The 25785-nt window shown below is 39.7% G+C and overlaps 1 protein-coding gene across 4 annotated transcripts in view; it reads left to right on the top strand.

Annotated features, from left to right (window-relative positions):
- The window catches only part of SH3GLB1 (SH3 domain containing GRB2 like, endophilin B1), a 44224-nt gene that overhangs the window by 1241 nt on the left and 17198 nt on the right, over positions 1–25785 (top strand). For 3 of the 4 annotated variants that reach the window (XM_075182427.1, XM_075182429.1, XM_075182430.1), the window contains exons 2-5: positions 7091–7232; positions 14704–14832; positions 17162–17295; positions 23021–23113. In XM_075182427.1, the coding sequence (XP_075038528.1) occupies positions 7091–7232; positions 14704–14832; positions 17162–17295; positions 23021–23113 (498 nt within the window). The remainder of the gene's footprint in view (positions 1–7090; positions 7233–14703; positions 14833–17161; positions 17296–23020; positions 23114–25785) is intronic. The other variant, XM_075182428.1, reaches the window with a different exon arrangement.

Raw genomic sequence — 25785 nt, 5'->3', positions numbered from 1 at the left:
GAGATTACATTCCTTTATTTGAAATTTGTATAGAGGAGGTTAGAAATGAGCTGCTGTAATTTTTAGTATGTTAAGATTTGTGAATGGTTTATATAAATATTTTTAATGTAAATATTTTTAATGTAAGTATTGGGTGGAAGTAGAAAGGCATCATGTGGATGGACTGGTGATTTTTATTTATTTATTTTTAATTCAGAGCAACTTTTCAGTCTGAAGGATAGTTGACACTTCCTTTAGTGCTGAATAGTAAGATGGGGAAGGGTATCGGTCCACTACTGGAGTACCAAAATGTTAAAGTTGAAAACTAGGTTGTCACTGAGATCTTACTTTAAGCAATAGTGGCATTCATATGGGCACATGGTATCCATCTTTATAGGACTATTTGCAGAACATTTTATATACTATAATTTTGTAGAGAACCAGCAGTTTTTCGATAGGTTAAAGGGATCCACCGCCTAATATCAAAAATTTACTATATTCTGAAATATCCTAGTGTTGTGAAAAGGCACCTTTACTCTACCATGGCTGTCTTCTAGCTGAAGCTTGCTTGTAGACACAACATCGAGCCATGTGCAAAGGGGTAGGGCATGGAATTGTAGTCCACACTACCCTTTGCAGTACCAAGTTTCAGACATGTGAACACACCCGCAAGACAGCAGATATAACATTTTATTTTAAGCAAGTTCAACTATTTTGTCTCCATAGGCAGTTCATAGGTAATATTATGTTCTAGGTGGAGAACCCTTTTACTTTGTCTTTGAAGTAGGAAATTGTTAAGCAGAAAGGAACTTTTATATGTGCCTCTTTTATTATTCCCTAAAGCTGTACAGTAGTTTAAAGCTGCCAAGTGTGTCACCTTCCTTTCCTTTGTAAGGAATGCCTTGGCTGACAGATTACCAATAATGGACCTGATTCATTAATGAAGGCAAAGTGTACGCAATTTGTGTTTTGTTTTCTGTTGTTTGTTTGTATGTTTTTTTTGTACAATTGGACGAAAATTACATGCAGGTATATCTGTATTCAAGTACAAGCCGATCTGAAGAAACGTTTCTAGTTCAATACACGGCTAAGTACGCTCTGCCTGTATGGCACTTGCTGTATGCAGACAAACACAACACACTGCAGGATACGCACAATGCGTATGTACAATATAAAGTCCCATAGAGAAAAACGCAAATTAAATACATCAACACCTTTTAATAATTTAATCATTAATAAACATATATTTAACTTTTAGTTTTGTTTACATGACATACATATTTCAGGACGCTATTAATGCCTAATGAACATCAAATCATTTTTACAATTGCTTTTAATTGCATACACATGTTCTGGCATGCGTGCACTACCGTCATCACTATCAATCGGCACTGTCATCTGACCTGTAGCTGGTGCAATTAATACGGTTTAAAATCACAAACCTCAGCTTTAATCGGATGCTGCTGTGTGCATTCGGCCTTGACCCGCCCTTACTGTACATTGCCTATGTGCATATACCCCTTCCCTCCCCCATTGTGCCCTTAAAATCACAGACTGCCGCAAGATTCCTTTGGATTCGATGAATTGCATGCACTAGTGTTTACAGGCATATAGTCCGTTTCTGAGCATGCGTAGAGCAATTTTTATGCAAAATACATCATGTGTTAGGTTTTACGTTCCTTAATGATTCAGGCCCAATATGAGATATCATTAATTATCAAATTGTGATTAAATGACAACAGGAGCAGAGGACAGAATATTATTGAACTGATGAACTAGTTAGTCAGGTCTAGCAGAATTTTTTGCAGTTAATATGTGCCCCTACTGCTATTCTTAGAAATAACTTGAATTATATGCCAGCAGTAAATTTGTATGCACCAGGATCACCCGATTCCTGGGAGTTGTCCAGTAGTCACAAAACCTTTTTAATGGAACATTATCCTGGAAAAAAAAAAAGTCTTCATTCTGCGATTGGATTGTTTTTGTGCCATTAAGCACCTCTCTGTTATGAAAGTTTCTCAAAATTACAAGGTATGGGAGATCTCTGCGCAGATGTTGCATGGTACTGTTTTGGTTTAATGGGCAGGGGTATTAGGGACCCATTATATGTAGACCACTCCACTGGTTCCAATCTTGTTAATTTTCATGCTCCCATGTATAGGCTAACTTGCAATATAGCTGGGGGACCCAGGGCCGAATTAACCATAGGGCTAACTGAGCTACAGCCCAGGGGCCTATGGCATCCAGGGGCCCTTGAAAGTGCTCAGCAGCAGTATTGATCGGTCGGGGGCGGGGGTGCTGTAGTCTCCTTACTGAGGAGATCTCATGAGTCTCACTCTCACGAGATCTCCTCAGTAAAGAGCGTACAGCACGCTGGAGAAGGAGGTAAGTGCCGGGGGAAGGGGGGCGCGGGCAGCTTGCATCACGGGAGGGGGGGGGATCCTCACGGGGGAATGGATGCCCCCTTAGCCCAGGGGCCTCCATTCCCTTAATCCGGCCCTGGGGGGACCCCAGTCTCATGATCACATTATTATAGAGGAAAACAGTCCAGGCTGTCAAGTTTTGGTGGCTTGTTGAGGATTTGGGGTGGGTGAGGGCACACTGCCTGTTTTTTACCTATTTTCTTTTCCCTTTGTTTTTTTTCTCCTTTTAATTGTATTATTTTACACAGTGCAGCATCCGTGGCCCAATCAGTGGTAACTGAAAGTCATTTACAGTTCTCCACAATTCAGTCGTGTGTCTAAGTTTCCTCCACTCACATGTCACTGATTCATTAATTAAATCTAGGACTCAAACATAGTTATTTTATTTTCAAAGCACAGTACATGCAGTAAATGTATTGCAGGGAGTTTCAGTATTCTGCTTTGGGAAACGCATGTGATGCATCAAGTCTGTTTCCTTAAAGTGACTCCCACTCAGAAAATTAAAAGAAACAATTCAGGGCAGATTCAATTAATAAAAAATCAGTGCGAGGTGCTGATTTTTGCGCATATCATAAAGGTGTGAGCAGAAATCTGTTACTTTTTACCATAATATTGGTCAAAAAGCAAGTCCACAATGTTGCGGACAATTTGACACATGCTAGATCTGCACACTACATGCTGGATCCTGCTCCGTTGCCCTGAAATATGCCTGTAATTTACATTCGTAAAGAAAAAGTTTAATGTTGAAGTTCTTCTTTAAAAAAAAAAAAAAAAAATATTTTGCTGTGTCTCCCCCAGTCTCAGCTTTCACTTTTTTTTTTTTTTTTTTTTTTTTTTACATTTGTTTGAAGTGAACATTTGTATATCCAAATGATATAATGTCTACAAGTCACAAATGTAACACTACTTTTTAACCATTTGCTGCAGTTAGGAAGGTTGCCAGATCTGATTTTGATGGGGACAGTGCTTCTGTTCTTGGCCTGCGATATATAAAGTTTTTGTATTACTGCTGGTATCTCTTCGATTTTTACGATTTGTGTATATAAGCATTGCCTCACACATCCTAGTTTTATATGCATCATGTCCCAGGCTGGGAAGTGACAGGAGTCAGGAAGATTGCATGCACAGAGGAAATGACACACACATGACTAAACTGTGTATAAATGCTGCGGAACCACTTTACATTTACCTTTGTTTTACTTTGCACCTTGCAGTCACTCAGGAGAATGTTTTTTATTTTATGTAGTCAGGTAGTGACTTGTTTGTTCGTCTGTATGATTTTAAGGGGCCAATTCAATTCGGTCACGTTATACTTGAAATAACTCTGCACTAAAGTATTAGGGGCATATCCAATTAGGTTTCCTGTCCGCGGGATTGCGCCGGAAAGGGCCGTGAAGTCAGTCCACGTTACCACAGTAACGTGGATTTTCGTGCGCACCCCATAGGGTTGCGTACTAAAATCTGCGTTATTACCGGCAATACTGCGCAGGTTCACCGCGGACCGGAATCCTAATTGAATATGCCCCTTAGTGTTAATACGGTAATTTTAACCGAGCCCTGAGGGCTTCGAGCAAACCGTACTAATGGTAATACTACGCAGGCGCGGCCAAATTGAATTGGCCCTTAAGAATTATCTCCAGGTTCTGAACTGATAAAATAATTTATAGGAGAATTTATGGTGACCACTAAGCCACCGTGACATCACAATGGCTTAGTGGTTAGCACTTCTGCCTCACAGCGATGGGGTCTTGAGTTCAATTTCCGACCATGGCCTTATCTGTGAGGAGTTTGTATGTTCCCCCCATCTTTGCATGGGTTTCCTCTGGGTGCTCCGGTTTCCTCCCACACTCCAAAAACATACTAGTAGATTAATTGGCTGCTATCAAAATTGACCCTAGTCTGTGTGTCTGTTTGTGTCTGTGTGTATGTTAGGGAATTTAGACTGTAAGCTTCAATGGGGCAGGGACTGATGTGAATGCGTTCTCTGTACAGCGCTGCGGAATCAGTGGCGCTATATAAATAAATGGTTATGATGATGACCTGTTTATGAAAAGTGTGGCACATATCCAATATTAGAGAAAAATAAAGTAAACATGTGCAGGCTGCATCTTTTTAATTTACTGGTATTAGTGGGAGCTGTCAACAAATATTGAACAACTATGAAGTCCAGTGGAAGAGCACATTAAGTGTCTGCATTGAAGGAGACGTTAATGACAAAAAATAGTTTTGAGAATGAAGGCCACTCTTCCCAACCAGCGGAACAGCCACATGCAGGCAATAGCGGGTTTCTTGAGAACCTTGAGCATTTCCATGATTGCTTCTTGGTGCTGAGGTTAAAGATCTCTATACACTTGTATATTATTTGTAAAATAACTAATAGATCTGCAGTGTTCATCCCTTATATTAAAAGAGAGTTAAACCTTTCTTGTAGACAGTAAGGATATATGTTTAAAAGTATCCTGCAAAACTCAAGGCAGGTTTTAGATTGCAAATACTGAACTGATAGGTGTTTAAAGAAAAATCTCTTAAATTGTTACATTTTGGGCTAGTTTGCCTCTTTTGAACAGCCTGACACTGTGCGTAAGACATATGTTCCTGACGATAAAAAAAAAAAGGGGGGGTATCTGTGCAATCTTTGTTATGAAGGTGAAGTACTTTATTAGAATAGGACTATATAAAAAAATTGTGCTTTAAAAAATATAAGATGGTAACATGATTTTGGTGGGAAAAAAACAAAAATGTTAACTCAGTTAAAGATCCTCCGAGGTGATAACTTATCCTGGGCTATATCGTGTGGGGAGAGCCGATTAGGACACCAATAGTTACGGACTTTTCAGTATGTGAATAGGCCAGTGGTTCCCAAACTGTGTGCCGTAGCTCCCTGGGGTGCCGTGGCGATCTCATAGGGGGTGCCGTGGCAGGGCCAGTGGTAAGCAAGGCGGGGGACTACTTGGTAATTATTTTGGCTTAGGGGTGCCTTGAAAAAATTATGGAGACCCTAAGGGTGCCTCGAACTGAGAAATTTTGGGATCCACTGGAATTGGCTATTGTCATAGGGTATAAAGGATCTCGATTCCTCTTCTGAATAGGTAGTCTATATACATGAAAGTTGAAGAGCAATTGATTATTGATGGTAAAAAATGGTGCATATATAGTCTGTTAATTACACTCTCTAATGTCTGCTTTCATGAATTCCACTGCCTATGGAGTTGACACATATTTCAAGATCTGTTTCTTCTTTGTTCATTGCAGTCATATTAAGGGGGTTGTCCTCCATTGCCAAAATATAGCACACTTTTTTTTTTCTCTTCCTGACTGGCCAAACTGAACTGGTCTCCCTCACGAACCTCTTGCCATTATTGAAAAGTGCAACTGCATAGTTTTTTTTTGTTTGTTTGTTGTTGTTTTTTTTCACACATAGCTGTTTGAGAATTTTCAAAAGAGCAGTACCTAGTTGGTTGCAGGAACCAAGTCCAGATACCTTTTTGTAAGTTTTTGAGGCAAGGATGTGTAGTTTTATGTTAACTGTGAGTGCACATCTCTTAACAATCTTAATTCCTGAGAAAGGACTTCGACGTTCATAACTGAAGAACAGATTGCATCTTACCTGAATGTAATATTTTGATAGTTATATCCTACTTCTTACACCAAATGTGTTTTTGTTTGATTTTGTTTTTTCAACTGTTGCATTATGTTTTATCTGTGCATGTTGGGTTTGTACGTCTGCCTTCCTGACTGCCCCTGAAAGGGTTAAGTTGGGGACACTCTAGAACAGAAGCAGTCCTATACAAAGGATGACATTTCTTCATGGTGTGAGCTTTCAGAATACACATTACATAAATCAGGAACTGACATGGTGTCACCACTTAGATTGTAATCCTGGAAAAAGTCCCTTCTTGCTTCTGAAATGATCTCAGTGGAAATAGTATGTATTTGGCACTGTACGTTTTTTCTTCTTGTATTGGCTTTATTTTCAACCTCTCGTCCCTTATCAGCTATGTTGGACACAATCTAATGCAATTGGTAAAAGGGTTAAAAGTAAATGCCTTAAAGTCAAAACCAGTAAGTCCACTTCTTTGTAGTCATAACAACTAGTTTATGTTTTGATATGACTGGGGAAACCTTGCTGAGCGATACATTTTAGGAAACTGAATATAAGGGTGTAGGAGTACAAGAAGAGACTGTCCCAGCTGAAGCAGGTGGATTCTCATAACTCTTCACATTCCATAGATATGTGGTTTGGCCACAGAACACACATTTAAAGTCTGCTGACTAATACCCTAAAGTGTTTAAACGTGTGTGTTATTTGTTACATAAATTATAACAAGAGTATAGTTAGATATCTTCTATAGATACTATTTTGCAAAAATTATACATATTTTATGTTTTGCTGTTGGAGGATTTCATAGGGATGACTTTTGAACATTATGACCCTTTTAAAATAGCCCACTTTTATGCTCTGTTAAACAGTGTTTTCCAACTTCTACCTAGACCATTGGCTTAAATGTAGAATCAAAAAAAGTTTTCATTTCATAATGTTACTTACATACACTCATGTCAATCTGTTACCATTTCATTACACTCCATTGCCCTGTAAATAGGACATGTATGAAAACCACATGGGTTAGTTTTATGAGGGGTTCTATGTTTGTAAATAAAAACTCACCTGTTTTATGTCTATGCCTCAGTTCACAGAAGAGAAGTTTGGTCAAGCAGAGAAGACTGAGCTGGATGCTCACCTCGAGAACCTTCTTGCCAAGGCCGAAAGCACCAAACTATGGACTGATAAAATTATGAAGCAGACAGAAGTGTTACTACAGCCAAATCCAAGTAAGGTCTCCACTAGTCAAACCAAAGCATGAACTAAACCTAATGAGCTTGCACTAAAATTTCTGTATATCCTTAAATGGATATTGAAAGCATTTTATAGGGTTTACATAATGCCTAGTATACTATATATGTGTAGAATTTATTTTTTTTACTTTCTGTGCTTCCTCTGTTCAGGGGAAGTATACAAATACTCTGCGTGCTGTATGCATTATACTTCCAGATGCTTATCTACAGCGCTCTGGAACCCTTGTGGTGTCTTGTAAATAAAAGATGACAAATAATAAAGCTTCCTTTTATCGGATGCAGTGTATGTAGAACAGCCTAGGAGTGAGGATATTGCAGACTACACACATTTGCATACAGCGTGTTGTATTTTTATTTGCTTTTTTTCATAGTTGAGGAACCGTAGAAGAGTGTAGTTTTTTTTTTTGTTGTTGTTGTTGTTCACCTATGTAGTGCGCTAGGCACTATATAAGCCAAGAAAATATACAGGTTCTCTAACAATTCTGTATGCATAGATCAATATATGTATGAGGAAAAGTATACTTGCTGTATCCGCAAATGTACGTAGAGGGCTTGAAAAATATTATTGAACTTTTCCATGCAGGAAGAAGTCAGTGCTCATGGGGCAAAATGTCACTCATACACCCAGTATTTTTTTACATGTGCCAAGCTAGTTTCCTTCCCTGTGTGTCTGCCATTCCACCTGTACCTTTTACCGTGGTATACCAAATGAATCATTTCCACCCCTCTGTCTGCACGCTACCACTGCTGGGCACACAATAACACATATTTTACGTAACCCATTGTTAGTAGTGGTTAGCTTTTGCTTTGCTTTCATTACAGCTGCTTGTCTCGTTACCATTGTCATTTAATTGCTTGACAGCTATGGTGAGAAATGTAATCCAACAACTGACAGAACACCACTAGGCTTTTGTTTTAAACTTCAACTATCTGCATCTGCGTCTTTATGGTACTCTGTATCATGGTATGTTTTACCATAGAGTACCATTATTTTGGACTACCAGGACTGTGATAAGTGCTGTAGAACGCTTTACTTATGAAATTATGAAAATGCTGTATTTTTGTTACTGACCCTGTTGCAGAAGTAATTAACTTTGTCTTAGGGTTGTTTAAGGGATCAGGAACAAGTTCAAACCTTGTTTATGCTTTGCTGCTATTTATATAATGAGCTATTTGGATAGTTTGTTATATTTTTTATTGCAGCCTAGTACAAAGTTCAGTTTAAAATCATATCTTATTGCCACCAGTATGTATCTTAATATCTATTACTAATCTTGATCTTATGTGACTTATTAAATAACATGGTCAAAGTAGCCTTAATAAACTGTAACCCATAGCAGATATTACTCTTCATTAGTCAAGCTATCCACGCACAACTGCAGTGTAGTAGTTTTTCAGCACAGCATTGATTCTTAACTGACTGACATCCAATTTTGCCACCCATAGAACAATCACATTTATTTTATGAATAGTTCACGTATATCACCTGCCTTTAAACCTGTGCTGACAAAAGCAGGTGAAATGAGAAATGTTACCGTTTACTGAATTTAAAAAAAAGTGTATTTTGTCATACACAAATGTTCCCATCTTGTGACATGATACACAGTCCCACAATACGGTGTATAGTGGTGTGCGTCATTGTACAAAATGCAGACTCAGAGTAGTTTTGTTGTAATAATGCAGTATTCTAATTGTGTAGAGAAGAAGAAAAAAATGCACTATTGTAGTCTCTGCTTTAATTGAAAATAATTTTGCTAATTTTTCGGCTATAAAAACACCAAACATTCTAAACACTTACCAAACCCCCCTTTGTGTGGTGTACATACAAAAGGTTCACTTTGGCTAGTGGTTCACACACAACGATCACTTCAAATTCCAAGAAATTTACCAGCTAGCACAATTGAGTTTTATTAACAGCAGCATTGACTATTCAGTCATTTGTTTTCCCATATATGCAGAAATAACTGTTCAGTTTAGTTGAACATAATCATGGTGACATATTTTGTGCTGTTTGGTTGGTTCTATTGGCTGTCCCGTTGAGAATATGCAGGTTTTCTCACTCTAAATTGTAAAATATAATTGTTTGGATGTATGCAAAGGTTAGGTAGTTGCTGAAAGCAGGGTGTTGTACAATGAGCATACAACTCCTAAAGGGGTTTTCCACATTCATTTCACTTACATTTAACTATTTTTATCTTTCTGGCTTCTTTGTGTTTCTTCGTGTTAGTGTCAGGCACTGTTGTTTGCTTTCATTGTTCCTATATATGAGACTGCTCTACTGTGCTACCCCCATATTCTATAGCTGTAACCCAGAACAGCTTTGTATTGTATCCATAGGCAAAACAAATAAACACATCCTACAGCTTACAAATATATAGCTAAAAGAAAAAGGCTGCAATGATAAACCAATACTTATAGTAAAGTTTACAGGAGTGTGTGTAAAATAAAGTAATCTGATGAAAGGTCTATGTATTATGAGTTTTTCCCTGTAAAATATTCTTTAGCAGGGCTTATATAAGGTACGTTCCAGGGGATGTTTCAGAATGTCATAGCAAGCTCGCCACAGTTTAATGAAACCCCCCCCCATGCTGGGTACCTCCCCCTCAGTCAGTCAGTTTGCACTGGATTAATATTGCAGTCTACATACAATCCTGTTTTTGGATAGCTCCTGGTAGATTGAAATTTTCATTATATCATGACAGCTGCTAATTTATTATATTATGCTGTTGACTTCCTCTGACATTTTCTCCTTTTGTTTTTTAAAACTCCCCTGGCTTCTTTTTAAACAGAGACTTGAAGAAATAGGCACTGTGTTTATCTGATAATGGCTGTCTTCCGGTGACCAAATCTCCTTTTCCTTCCTTTGTTTGATCAGCCAGACTCCACTGGGATTTTAGTATATCTTGGAAGGACATTGGCCCAACACTACTCCCATTGAGAAATATATTTGTAGGCTTTTTGGAGGAATAACGAATATTGGAAAACCCTGATGCCAGATAATTGAAGTGTAAGCAGACATAGAAATACTAGGAAAGGATGTTCAGTGCCAGATTTTAACTGTTGAAATAAGAATGCTGAACTCCAAACTAAATGTAGTGTTAAAGGGTAACGTCACCCAAAACTGGCAATTTTAGTTTTGAGTAGAGTCCTAGAAATGAAACCTGAATCCAGTACTTCACTTACTTGGAATCTGGTGCCGTGAGGTTACACCTATACACTGAGTCACCTGATGTGTGTCAAAGTAAGACTATATTCTCTTCGCTCCTGCTGGTGGCAAGATGCAGTCTATATGAAATAACTGCAAGTATATCATCGCTGGACTGCAGCAGATATAGGGTGACCTGTTGTTTCTATTACTGCAGATTGCTTAAATGTTTTAAGAAATGCAAGAAAAGCTTTAAATTTTTTAACGTCGTTAGCTTCCCTTTCCATTAGTATGATTTAAAGGGCTATTTTTAAAGAATTGTAAATACTTCTCAAGTTTGTCCCCTTTCTATACCCTTGTCAAGAGGGTGTTCTCTACCAGGCATCCCCCACATTTACCTTATAATTGCCAATGGGACCGGCAAGTTTTCTGCCCTGTCAGCTCCGGAGCTTTGGTGACATCTGGGAAAATTCAAACCGTTATTCCAGAGAGGCATGACGTGACATTGCACCAGATTGGACAGGTGCCGCAAGCATCCCATAAAATGCTGCCTTCAGTTTTCTTTGGTGTTTCCAGTGCTCCAAACCTTGCAGGTCTCAAATAATATAACCGATAGTGACTTTTGTAAAGTAAGGACAAGTGATCCCACGAGAAAGATCCCTATCTGACTGCTTAGCCAGGAGGGTGTCCTGTTTAGGTGAGAAACTTGTACTAGATTCTAATTCACGTATAAAAAATTCAAAATGTAAGTTTAGCACTGTAGTCGATATCGCTCTGAGACATTTGCTTTCATTAGTCTAACTTGCACTGCAGTGTGTATATGTAAAAAAAAAACGTGTAAACTCCACATAGTCGGAGGATATGTAGAAATTCTGAAAATGTAGTTAACGAAGTACTGATTGGGGTTTGTTACAAGCCACGTAGCATAAATGTTTGTACTGTAATTCAATTGTATTCCAAAGTGAAAGGATAACAAGGAAAATGTGTTTGTTGGACTAGATACTATCCAATAGAATAGATATTATATTGAATCCTTAGAGGGCATTTAGTGCATATGGATAACACAATGGTAACATTTAACCTTAATTTCAATAAAATGTTTTATAAGGGAACTGCAAAGGCTATGAATTTTATAAGGCCATAGTTTAATCCGTACAGAGAAGCATTGAAGCTTATAAACTGGGAAAGTGCACCATTAAATAAATGCTCAGGGACCAAATGGGATTTTTTTAATATTTAAAATAAATACTGTTGGAATTACATACTGTATGGCAACGACATTTTAAAAGTCAATCTGTGTGGATAAATGGGACAGTATTTGAGGTAACAAGGGAAAAAGTATTTAATTTTTTAGAACTGAAAATGAAATAGGGAATTACAAATTAAAGAAGTAAATTACTTGGTGAAAGTAAGAGTAAAAAGTGGATGGCTAAAGAGGCCTATTCCAAAAGGTTTCTCAAGTACATAAACAGCAAGAAAAATAAAACTTAAAATCTGAAAATTATTGCAGACGATAAATAGAAAGCGGACCTGTCTAAATATAGGGGTTTTGTTTTAGAATATTTTAAATGTTTTACTTTTACTTTTTATTTTTCTATCTATATTTGCAAAGGAGGAAAATATATCAGGAACTTTTTAGCAATAGCATATGCACTTAATTTAATGTTACTTGTTTCCAACACTGATAAAGCACCTGGCCCATATGGTATCCACCTGCAAGTGCTAAAGGAACGAACTTCAGTAATTGGACAACGGCTATCTCTTATATTTATGAACTGCTTCATAACCTGGTTAGTGCTACGAGATTGGTGGAAAGCAGATGTGGTAGCGATCTGTAGAAAGGATCAACCTCCTGACCAAGAAATTATAGACCTGTGAGCCTGACTTCTTATTGGGGGTAAACTTTTTAGAAGACATTCTGAGGGGGGAGATTCTGAAAAACATTGTTAAACATAATTTCATAACTGTTTCAGCATGGTTTCTTGAAGGACCGGTCATGCCTAACAAATATGATTAGTTTTATTAGGAGGTAAGTTTCAAGCTGGATCTTTGTATTGCATTTCGTGTGATATATATATATGAATTTTACTAAGGCATTCGGTACTGTTGACAGAAATGCAATGTTTCAAAGGCACTGGGTGGATCATCATCATCATCATTTATTTATATAGCGCCACTAATTCCGCAGCGCTGTACAAGAGAACTCATTCACATCAGTCCCTGTCCCATTGTAGATAACTGTTTGAAAGATTGAAGATAAAATGAAGTTATAAACCAAACATTCAGACTGGGCTGACGTTTTTAGTGGTGGCCCACATGGATCGGTATTGGGACCTGTCCTTGTCAATCTTTTTATGAGTGACTTTGTACATGTTCTAGAAAGTAAGGCATCCATATTTGCTGCTGACACTAAGCTATGTGGGGCTATTAACACAACGCAGGCTATAAACTTGCTACAGAAGGATCTAGTCAAAATGGCAAACTATGTTATGAAATGTAATGTAAATGTTGAGTTATGCACCTATGCTGTGTCAATAACTTTGGTAATTACACATTAAATACAATCTAATTGGAAAACATTGAGGTGGAAAATGATTAGGAATAGTAGCAACAAAAGCGATTAAAACACTTGGATGCATAACAAGGGGGATTAAATGCAAATAATGTAAACATAATACTGCCATTGTATAACTTGCTTGTTAGACCACATCTTCAATATAGGGTACAGTTTTAGGCAGCTAACTAAAAAACACATAGGAGAACTTGAGCAAATTCTGTGGCTGGCAGCATTATTAATAAAGGGAATGGATGGATTAAATTATAAAGAGATTAAAAAAAAATATCGAAGTCTAGGGGGTATATTTACTAAACTGCGGGTTTGAAAAAGTGGAGATGTTGCCTATAGCAACCAATGAGATTCTAGCTGTCATTTTGTAGAATGCACTAAATAAATGAAAGCTAGAATCTGATTGGTTGCTATAGGCCACATCTCCACTTTTTCAAACTCGCAGTTTAGTAAATATACCCCTAGGTGTCTTAAAGGTGACCTAATCTATGTATAAGGGCCATACAGAGCACAGACCAGCAATAGCAAATGGAAGAAAGACTGTTTGACCAAGCGCATAGGAAAGGGTTCTTTACCGTAAGGGTGGTTAAACTGTTAAATTCATTACCACATGAGGTTTATAATGGCAAAATTAGTAACAGAATGCAAAAGTGAATTGGATGCCCTTCTTACAAGAAATGGTGCCTGCAGCTATAATTAGTAGAGGATATTGATATATTAGTTGATTTCAGAGATTTTATTCTACTGCAATTTTGGGGATCCTGAGGAATCCACCCCTCCCCCCTTAAAGGCTAACTTGCCAGTTTTGTTTTGCCTTCCTCTGAATTAATGTAATTAGATTTGATGACAAATTGAACTTGCTGGACCTGTGTCTTTTTCTATTAATATTATTTTTTAACAACGCTAACTATGATTATAAATTTCTTTGCTATTTTTTACATATAATTGATAACGTTTGTTTGTTTTGTGGGTGTTTTTTGTTTGCTGATTTTGTAACTTTTAAAATGAAATACTTCAAATTGAAAATAACAGCAATCACTTTGCTGACATTTGAAATAATAACGTGGTGTGATGGAAAATGCAATCTTGCACAAGACTACAACAATTCCATCTAATATGTGCATTACTTCTAAAAAAAATGGTTAGTGGTGCCTGAGCTTTGTCATTTTATCTATATATTTTTATTTACTTTTTTAAGATTTTGCCCAGTGTCTAGAATGCACCTATGTATGCATGGGACCAATGACTATAGTTCATTTTGTCCCATGCCATTTAGTGTTCATCTATCTCTGTTCTATCTCTGCTGGTACTGTCAATATCATATAATATCACATGTCAGAAGACTTTGTTGTAATTAAAATAAAAGATGGCACTGGTCACTTTACATTTTCGGTTGAAAAGTTTATAATCTGGTAATTTGCTTACACTTGTTCCTTTGTGTACAATGCAGCTAAAGTTGTCCAAAAAAAATGTGATCCGTTTCCTGTTTCCTAGTAGTAATAAATATCATAAGATACTAGTTCTTTCTGATGTTGAAATCACTGCATGCTTCATGTAATGTTAATTAAGCCTAAGGCATAACTCCCCTTTAAACAGTAATTGGCAGAAAACTGGTTAATTACATTTCTGTGCGTAAGCATTTACACCAATATCCAGTCTTAGAATTTCATATTAAAATGGTCTCTAGGCTCCATCTTGTGACACTGATTACCGTTCTCCTCTCTTTGTTCTGTAAGATGCCAGGATAGAAGAGTTTGTGTATGAGAAGCTTGACAGGAAAGCTCCAAGTCGCTTGAATAATCAGGAGCAGCTGGCCCAGTATATGATTGATGCAGGGAATGAGTTTGGTCCAGGAGCAGCATACGGTGAGTATCTATTATGGCATTAGCTGAAGGTTGCACAGCTGGAGGGACGAGCATAGGCCCACACAACACATGCTAAGATTGTCAGGTGTGATGCAAATTCATTAGCAAACGCCTCATTGTTCTCTTTAGCTAATTATATTCTCTACTTTTATCATTCTAAGGAGGTTATTTCTTATGAGGAGCAGCAACTATCCAAATCACTGCTTGTCCATCAAGAGAATGTGATGCACTTTAATATGATATTAAAGTGGATGAGCTCTTCAGGACAAGTCACATACGAGTTCACCCTCCCCTCTCTTGCAGTAGAGCACCTTCTAGACTACTGTGCGGATTCCGTACTGAAACACTTCAGCCTCAGGGGAATATTTAACACTGCATTTGGTGAAGTGTAGTGAATGCAGCACCTAATCAGTTAACCACAGCTCTACACACCTTCCCCAACTGTAACAATGTACCGTATTTTTCGCTCCATAAAACGCACTTTTTCCTCCCAAAAAAGTAAGGGAAAAAGTGTGTGCGTTTTATGGAGCGAGTACTAAAAAAAAAAGCCTTGTACAGATCCTTTATCGAGAATACCTGGTTGCCGTGGGGACACTCAAGCGTCCTGCTGCCGGGCGGATGTCTCGATTCAGTGGTAAGTGGTCCTTCAGCTGAATGAGGAGCAGTCGGTGCGAACATCATGTTGATTATGTTTGCTATACAGAATGCGGCTGGGATTAACGTCACCTGCTGGATTCACAGATATGACACAGGCCACCAGGGAGAAGCTGGTATTCAGTAAAACCACATGGTCCTTTTTCAGCTGGAACGCCGGATGGAAGGTGGGGAAAGGATAGACCACCTGATACTTGGTATGAAGCTGTGCAGCAGACGCAGGCAGCAGGGACGTGGTGCCGCTGAACGAGCGGTTGTGAATTAAAATTACTTATGAGGAGCGGTTGTGAAGTAAAATTACTTCACAACCGCTCGTTTAGCGGCACCACGTCTCTGCTGCCTGTGTCTGCTGCACAGCTTCATGCTCCATACCAAGTATCAGGTGGTCTATCCTTTCCCCACCTTCCATCCGGCATTCCAGCTGAAGGACCATGTGGTTTTACTGAATACCAGCTTCTCCCTGGTGGCCTGTGTCATATCTGTGCATCCAGCAGGTGACGTTAATCCCAGCCGCATTCTGTATAGCAAACAGAATCACCGACTGCTCCTCATTCAGCTGAAGAAGGACCACTTGCCACTGAATCGAGACATCCGCCCGGCAGCAGGACGCTTGAGCGTCCCCACGGCTACAAGCCTTACACATACGGGAGCGAACCAGGTATACGGAAGACTATTGCAGCCTAGCTGTAGTCCTGCTCTATCAAAGGGTAAGTCCGATTACCAGCTTCCACATCTGGCTTTGAGATTTGGTTCAAAATATTTTTTTTCCCCTGTTGTCCTCCTCTAAAAACTAGGTGCGTCTTATGGAGCGAAAAATACGGTAACTAAGCTGGACTCCATTAATAATGAGATTGTATCGCTCTCCAAGCTAGAAATCTCTGTAGTTGCACTGGAGCTACCTTATCGTTTTCTGTTGATAAAATTGCACTCTGGTATGAAGACTAGATCAAAAGAAAATACCCCAAGCTAAATCCTGGTCCAGACTCTTATATCAAAAAGAATAAATAAAAAGAAACCGTTTTGAATTTGCATGTGCACAAACAATATGAGCAAATAAAATAGATATCGAATTCTAGCATCAATATAACTATCCAAATAGACAAATGTGTGGGAGAGACAGAGCCCATAGTAAATCAAGACCCCACCAGCTATACGCAGTCGTTTAAGCTGCTACATAATGCCTTTTTATTTGTGTTCATTTTTTATTTTTTTTATCCCTTGTTATCTTGTATGGTCACTTATGATTTTCTTTCTCATTTATTGAACAAAACAGTGCTACTGTTTAACCTGCTTTTCGTTATCTTGCCCTACGCTTTACCCGCTTTTAAGCTGTAGTACCAAGGTAAGAGTGAGGGTTGTAGGCGAGGAACCTACTCCTATTACTAGTGTGGAGTTGGGAGTTAATTGAAGACTATTTTTGTGTTCCCTGTCTCTACGAGAACCACAGAGTGGAGGCTTTCTTCCACTCAAGCTACTGTTTAATTGAATTAAACCAGAAGGCAGAACACACACTTTCATAATCTAAAAAGGTTCTTTGATGTTTGATGTGTTCCATACAGTTTTCTACCATCAAACAAATGTTGATGGATCTCCAAGCAGTGGAATTAACATGATGTTAGTTTTTATTTTATTGCAGTTTTTTTTGAAGGACAATTATTTTATATTTGTTTTCCAGGAAATGCCCTCATTAAATGTGGGGAAACACAGAGGCGAATAGGAGGAGCTCACCGGGAACTCATACAGACTGGAGCAATTAACTTTCTCACTCCCTTGAGGAACTTTATCGAAGGAGACTACAAAACGATATCTGTGAGTAACGAGGGGAACAGACGACTATTACTTTGTGTAGTAAAGATAATGTTTTTTTTATACTGGATGTTTTAAGAGCTGGAGATTTTTCAAATGTCTTTCACTCACCTAGAAAGCAAGATTAAGTATAACTTTAAACAACTTTTTATAACTTTGGTCAAGTTATGGGGACTATTCTAGGGGTGCCCTGCATATAACTACACCAGACCCAGAGTCTATCCTCTCCTTACCCGCATTTTGCAGGCAGTATGAACGTTAGGTTAATGTCACATTACCATGTTTGTAAACCAGGTACTCCCATTAGTTTTGAGGCAAATTGGAGTCAGATAATCTTTTCCTGTCGCATGGCAGAGTGCAGGGCTACATGTGATTAGTTTAGTTGTGACCCCTCCATCACACTGTACCATAGTGCTATCATTATCACACTGTGGCCCTTATGATCACACTGTACCCTCAATCATGCTGATTTTGCTCCCTTCACCTGTTTCCCCTTTATAACACTGTCATGGTGCCTCCTTTCCTTTACTTGCCTTTTATTACCTTCTCTTCTGTTTTCTTCTCTTCTGTCTTTCTTTCTCGTGAGTCGTGGCTCCTCTCTGCGCTGCTCACTGAAAACGGCAGTCAGTGTAAAAGGAGCAGGGAGGAGGGTGTGATCAGGTATATATATTTATTTTTTTTTCTGGGCTGGCGAACGAGCGTGTGATGGCAGGCGGGGGAGCTTCTCCTAGGCTTGGCGCCCCCTCTCCCCGCCTACTTACCATGTTCTGACGGTCCTTGCTGGGAGACCCTGCTCCTTCCATTAAAATTCCCCACACTGCTAATTCTCTTCTCTCCAATCACCTCTTACTTGAACCTCTCATGCTGCTGCTATCATCTGGAATGCTGTCCCTGAAACCATCGGCAACTTAGAGCCTCATTTAGGAGTTAGGAGCAAAATAAAAAGGCGCTAGTTTTCTCCTGGACAAACCATGTTGCAATGCACGTGGTTTAAATGGGGGTTTTTTTAATGCTAGTTTTTTGCATGAATGGAAAATGCTGTCTGCTTTTTCATGTGTCTCGCAAATATTGGAAAGCTTTATGTTTACACTTCAAATTAGAACTGAGCTAACACATGATCCCCCCAACTCTTAATATATCCATATATTTTAAATATGCTAACATCAAAGTAGCGTAATGCAGTATTTAAAGGTGACCCGAGTTTGAATATTGAGAACAGGTGACAGCATGTTGATTCTCTTATTCATAGAAAATACAAAGGTAAAGCTGCTTTAAAACTTACATTGCGTGATGGATATGACCGGCTTTTCTAGAAGCCTACAAAAGAAGGTTCCTAGAAAAGGAGCAGATGCCATTCTATTCTACGCAGGGAAAATGGTTCAGCAGGTTTGCTGGGTTGCTATCTAGGCCAGAATTCTTATGTTCATATTCACGAATAGACGTGTTATCTAAAGAAGCTGTGGCATTCTGTCAATGTTTTATAGGCTGTACTACCTCCCTGAGATCATTCATTTTTGTGTTCTTCTCATGTACTGAAAACTGAGTTAATAAATACATTGTCAGCAATATTTGTGGTATCCATGTTGTTGGAAGGTAGATGATCTTGAACTGCTTGTACTCCTGCTCCTTGGGTAGTATGGATCATCTATCTGTTGTGCTGTCCTGGTGAATTCCTTGAAAAGAACTAACTCTCGGTTTTATGTGGAATTTCCATAACTTACTGACATTGCCTTTTTTGAAGTGTATTTTAGATTCTTAAGTATTGCAACATTTGGATTTTTGTATTCAGTTTTCTTCCTTCTGGTTTTCATAAATATCTGTACACTGCCAAAGTTGTGTGTTTTGGAGATAAAATTGGACAATTGCATCAACAAGAACGTTTCAAATGTTGAATGGAAGCACTCTTTATTATTACCGTAGATTTGCAAGGCGCCACAGTGCTCCGCAGCGCCGTACAGTAGGGAAGACAAGGACATACGTAAAACAAGAACAGACAAGGCAGACAAAATGAATGGAGACATGAAAGCAAAGGGTTTGAAGGACCCTGCTCATTAGAGAGTTTACATTCTAAGGGGAAGAGGGCACAGCTGAAACAAGAGGAGCAAGTGTGGCTCAGAGTGGAGATTGGGATAGGTGCATTAGTGTGAATAGAGTTATCGAGGATAAGGTCACCTCTAAAAAGGAGATGGGTTTTCAAATAGCATCTAAAGATTTGAAGGCTGTGGGAATGTCTGAGCGTGGTTTGGAATTCCATAAGTGGGGAAGTCTTGAAGGCGGGAGTGAAAGGTGGTTATCAGAGACTAGACAAGGCGCAGGTCAGAGGTAGATCTAAGAGGGCTAGAGGGAGAGTATTTTGATATGAGATTTGAGATGTATCTAGGGGTGGTGGTGTTGGGCTTTGTAGGTAAGGGTGAGTAATTTGAATTTGATTCTGAAGGACATAGGCAGCAAGTGTAGGGAAGTGGTGCAGCAGATGTGGAGTGGTGAGCGAGTAAGATCAGTCTTGCAGCAACATTTAGGATGAATTGAAGTGTGGATATATGGGTGTCAGGAATGCCAGATAGCAAGAGGTTATAATAGTCAAGATGGGAGATGATGAGAGAATGGATAAGAGTTTTGGTAGCATGTAGAGTAAGAAAAAGGCATTTTTCATGTTTTTAAGGTGGGGTCAACAGGACTGGGAGAGCATTTGGATGTGAGGAATAAAGCAGAGGGCTGAGTCAAGTGACATCAAGGCAGCGGGCTTGGGAGACTGAAGAAATTGTGGTGTTATTGACAGTGAGGGAGATTTGAAGGCAGGTGGTGACTCTGGCAGGGGGGAAGATAATGAGCTCTGTTTTGGACATGTTGAGTTTTAGGTAGTGTTGGGACATCCATGTGGAGATAGCAGAAAGACAGTTGGTTATACAAGATAGTATACGAGGGAGAGTAAAAATAAATGACAGCAAGACGAAGGTGAAGAGGACAAAATAGACGGATAGTGTGGATTTTAAAGGAAGAGAATGAGATGGAGAGTTCAGAGGGTATGACGTGGAAGGTACAGCTCGGAGGAAGTAGAATGCTTACTCCACCCCCTTGTCTGTGTCCTGGTCTGGGAATGTGGATGAGGAAAAGTCCCCCCATAGGAGAGAGCTACAGGGAATGTAGTGTCAGAGGAGGTAGGACAAGTTTCTGTAATGACAAGGAGTTTGAGGGATTTAGAAATTAATAGATCATTGATTGATTTAAGTTTGTTACAAACGGATCTGGCGTTCTATAGTGCACAGGAGAAAGGAACAGCGGGTAGTGAGATAAGTGGATAAGGTTGGCGGGATTGGAAATATGGAATGGATGGAAAGGTTTGAGGTGCAGCGAGAGCGTGAGCAGATAATGGGGTTTCTATGGGGACCAGGGTTAGGCAAGATATCATAATCAGCCATGAGAAGGAGCAGGAGAGAAAGAGGACATGTGAGGAGGATTTGTGCCAGATGTGCGTATTTGAATCCCACTGTTGCCTTATATTTTGTATATAAATCCCTAGATGACTTAACATTTAATGTTTGGAGACTGGTTTGGCTGGAAGCATTGGAACAGCTGAGGAGGTGAGGTGTGGAGTTGGCACTTTGATAGACAGAAGCCAATGCCATCCACGCTACATGTTATGAAGCGCTAACTAGAAAGGGGAGTGCTTGTCCTAAAGTGGACAACGCCTTTAACACTACAAGCATAATTATTTGCAGGTTTATTTAAAGTTCAGTGTAAGACACTGGGATTCCAGTAACCTAATATGGAGTTCTTGGTATTTTTAGAAGCTTTTATACAGATTCATAATGAGCCAATAATGAAAATATATGGGCTTATCAGGGGCATGCTGGGCTGGTGCCATAGTGGGCTACCTTGGGCTGGGCCACCTGCATTTTTACTTCCTTTAAAATGTTCCTAATAGTGTGATGAGTTGAGTCGCATAGTTAACCTTCTATCCTTCAATAGGGCCACACATCACTCTTAATCTCAGTGACAGGTTAAAACGATACTTTTAATATCAAGAACCAGACACATGTCTGTAATATATCAGCAGGGATTTTATTGTGAGATAAACAAGTATTGCAAACTATCAAAAACAGATGTGACATTAAAGCATGAAGAAGCTGGTGGAGGCCCAGAGGGTTGCCTGTTGTCTAGGTCGGCGGTTCCCAAACTGTGCGCCTCGGCTCCCAGGGGTGCCGCAGCGCTGTCACTGGGGTGCCGCGGGCCAGACATAGAGGGAAAAAAAACAAAAAACACAGAAACTTACGAATCCGCGGGGCCGAGTGAGTGAGGGTCACAGCGGGGCCGAGTGACTGAGGGTCACAGCGGGGCCGAGTGACTGAGGGTCACAGCGGGGCCGAGTGAGTGAGGGTCACAGCGGGGCCGAGTGAGTGAGGGTCACAGCGGGGCCGAGTGAGTGAGGGTCACAGCGGGGCCGAGTGAGTGAGGGTCACAGCGGGGCCGAGTGAGTGAGGGTCACAGCGGGGCCGAGTGAGTGAGGGTCACAGCGGGGCCGAGTGAGTGAGGGTCACAGCGGGGCCGAGTGAGTGAGGGTCACAGCGGGGCCGAGTGAGTGAGGGTCACAGCGGGGCCGAGTGAGTGAGGGTCACAGCGGGGCCGAGTGAGTGAGGGTCACAGCGGGGCCGAGTGAGTGAGGGTCACAGCGGGGCCGAGTGAGTGAGGGTCACAGCGGGGCCGAGTGAGTGAGGGTCACAGCGGGGCCGAGTGAGTGAGGGTCACAGCGTGAGAGGGGGCAGAGGAGGGGACAGCGTGACAGAGGGCAGTATGTCTGAATGCAGAGGGAGCATTTTTGCATACAACTAAATAAGTATTTCTGTCCTGACCTAAATACTTATTACAATTTTTTGACCCAACTACTTATAAAACAGGACTGCTCAATAATTATTTTGGAGGGGTGCCTTGAAAAAATTTGGAGACGCTAAGGGTGCCGCGAACTGCAAAAGTTTGGGAACCACTGGTCTAGGTGGTGTTGTGCATCATCTATGGTGCCAAGCATGATGAGACATATTGGGAGACGTTGCTGAAAACTGGTGCACTGGATAAAAAGCAAACATTGATTAGTTGCTACGGGCTGCACTATCGTTTTCCTGTGCACTAGCTTTCATAAATGGTTCAGCAGTTATACCAGTACAGAACCATTGACAGGGAACATTGCTTGTTTAGTTTACTAAAATTCTGAGTCGCAGGCGACCGTGACTAAATAAACCAATGGTAAAATGCTTTTATATATAATATAACTGACTTTCACAGCAATGTGACAGAAGCTGTGTTGAAGGGTGAAAATCTTTCTATATGTTCCCACATATTACCAGTGTTGCTAGGAAATCCTAAAACATTAAGTGAGGTAGTAACAATTTGTTTATATAACACCCAAAAATGCATTTAGAAACATCAGTTGGGTATATACAAAATCCTACTTTGTCAAAAATACAATTTCCCTTATGAAAGCCTTGTGGACTGCACTGATATTCTGTTCCTTTTAGGTTTTGTGTTTTTTTTGTGCCTCAGGTTTCAATAAAAGATCTTGCAAATTGCTGTGCTGCCAGTTAGTTACTGACTTAAACTGTTTGTCAACAGTTTTCCCCCAGCTTTTATTTCTCGCACTGCTTATCAAGTTGTTCTGCAACTGATGTATTAATGTAGCCCTCTTGTGGGTTTTTTCTTAATGTATTTATTTTATGTTATTTTTCACTTTCCTCAGAAGGAACGGAAACTATTGCAAAATAAAAGGCTGGATTTGGATGCTGCAAAGACCCGACTGAAAAAAGCCCGAGTTGCAGAAGCCAGAGCCTCGGTAAGTAGATGGTTTGACAGATGACTGGAAAAAAGTCATTCTTTGTCCCTGTGGTAATGTGACTAAATAGCTGACCTGGCAACATGTTCTCTTTGTGGTAAACAATTGGAATGTCCCAGATTCCAGATGCATGTTCTCTATGAGCATTAAATTGTGAATAAAGGCCTGTTCTGACTCTTCCCATGTGGGAGAGCCAGTAATGCATGGAGTATCTAGTATGCAGAACAGAACTTCATATTTGCATCTACGTTTCCATTTTCTTTTAAAAAGAACTTGCACCTAACAGCCCTTATGTGTAGTATTCTTTCAATCTTTTGATGGTTAAGTAATTGAAATAAACCTGCAAACATTGCCATGTTGCTGTTTAATGTTCCAGGAATGCAGTTATGGCAAACTTGGTGGAATTAATGGAATTTCACTGATACGGCTTGCTCTGTATACTCTAACAAGCTAGGTAAATATACTTCTTCAGAAATTAAAGAATACATTATGCTCTCAAAGACAGTTGACTGCCTGTCCCATCATAACTTATTATATGCATTAAGTTTTATTTTAAATTATCCATTATATCCCCCAAATTAAAATGCAGATGACGTATTTTTCCCCTCCTTAAGCCACAAGATGTTCTTATGCCACATGTTGTCTTGTGTGTCGCTTCAAACACCCCCCTGCCCCCTCGTGGTAGCAATTAGTAATTTTCTCCTACTAATTTATTACATAAAAGTACATGTTTGGTTTCATATTATATAGTGTTGTTTCTTTTTTCCCCACTATAAATAAGACCTGCACAAAATTCACTACCTTCTCAATAATAGTTATTTGGTGAGGATCCCTCCCTGGTACTCTCACCATTCGTTCTATTTAGCAAGGTCCACGGCCAAAGCTGGGACATCTGCTGGTCATCTTGAGTGCACCAAGCTTTCAGGGACTGTGGACAATGACACACAAGCTGTTACATTTAGCAAATCACAGAAAGGGATTATTCCGTAGAGGTGCAATGTGCTGGGCTATGCTGCAGGGATTAAGATGTAGATGAAATAGCTGTAAACTGTAGAGCAAGCTGGTGTAATTAATGATTAACTCCCAAATGTATTTCTTTCACAAGTAAACAAACAAAATAAGTTTATGCTTAGCTATAAAATATTGTCTAATTACTTCATTAGTCCAGGTGTAGTAATGCAATGTGGAGTGCTATAATATTTTGATTCTTTTTTTTTTTTTTTTTTCTTGCATTTAATTTATAAAGATATGCTTTGAGATGGTCTGTTTACCTCTCTAGATCTGTAGAAGAGGGGACCTCTTAGGTTTTCCTCATAAAGTACATTTTTGATTTACTGATATATGATGCAATATTGCTCTTTTATAGAAATACCTTTTTAAAAATGTTGAGTGATTTTACGTCACAGAACAAATAGAGAAGGTCCTCCCTGTTGGTCCAGCTACAACATGTTTCTGTACATGACAGTTCTAGATTTTTTCCTTTGTTTCACAAAACTTTCTCAAGCACAAACCCCGGAATATTTTGAATGTAGACATAAATAAGTTATGGTAATAAGTGGAAGTATAGGGCAACACAGTGGTATAAGAGCAGCCAGAGGGAAGTAGGGAACCCCTATCCCTAGACAAATAGGATATTGTAGAAAGTACCTCGGCGCTAGAGCAGTGGAATGTAAAATAGTGTTTAATGGTACACAACAAAAAAACATGGTCTAGCCAGACCCATACAACAAGTGACAATCAGGGAAAATACATATGATCACGTGGTGAACGGAGACACAATATGCACGATAACAATGAATAGCATAAGTGTCCATAATATCAATAACCGGTGTAAACAGCCGGATAGTCCTGGAGGATTTGCATGTCCTCCTCTGGAAGAAAATCCTCCACTGGCTGCAGATAAATCCTGTAATAAATGCAAATGTAGTATACGGTTTGTATTCCCACAATAAGTAAATAATATCCGTTTCGGTAAACAGCTCAGTCGGCTGGATTCACAGATGTGAAAAGACTGTGGACTTACATTTGCGGTGAAGCGATCAGCTCCTGATGTCTCCTGTTGGTACAGAGAGGTCCTCTCCGATATGTGTGTGAACGGTAAAGTGCTGATAGACTGGATTCCTTAGGTGCGCGCATGCGCAGAGCATCGCTGGCGTCCCAGCTGTTTATTGTGGATATACACTCGTACCGTGTATTGCAGCGCTGCAAATGCACAAAAATGCTCAGTGTGGTTTTAGCGGACAAGGAACTCAGATCTCAGTTCTAGTGTGGGACCAATAATTGCCGAAAGTTGGGCTGGTCACAGCAGTGATGTGTAGAACAATCCAACGCGTTTCCCCCGCACTGGGCGGGCTTCATCAGGGAATGTTATTGATATTATGGACACTTATGCTATTCATTGTTATCGTGCATATTGTGACTTCGTTCACCACGTGATCATATGTATTTTCCCTGATTGTCACTTGTTGTTTGGGTCTGGCTAGACCACGTTTTTTTGTTGTGTACCATTAAACACTATTTTACATTCCACTGCTCTAGCGCCGAGGTACTTTCTACAATAAATAAGTTATGAAATCAAGCTCTTTTTCTGTATTGGAAACTAAATTGTTGCACAGAGATGAGATGGCATTGCAGAAGGCCATTAGAGCTTGGTTTTGAGATGTGGTTCAATT

This window comes from Mixophyes fleayi, chromosome 8 (genome assembly GCF_038048845.1).
Source record: "Mixophyes fleayi isolate aMixFle1 chromosome 8, aMixFle1.hap1, whole genome shotgun sequence".
Lineage (NCBI taxonomy): Eukaryota > Metazoa > Chordata > Amphibia > Anura > Limnodynastidae > Mixophyes > Mixophyes fleayi.
This window is presented reverse-complemented; position numbering and strand designations above follow the sequence as displayed.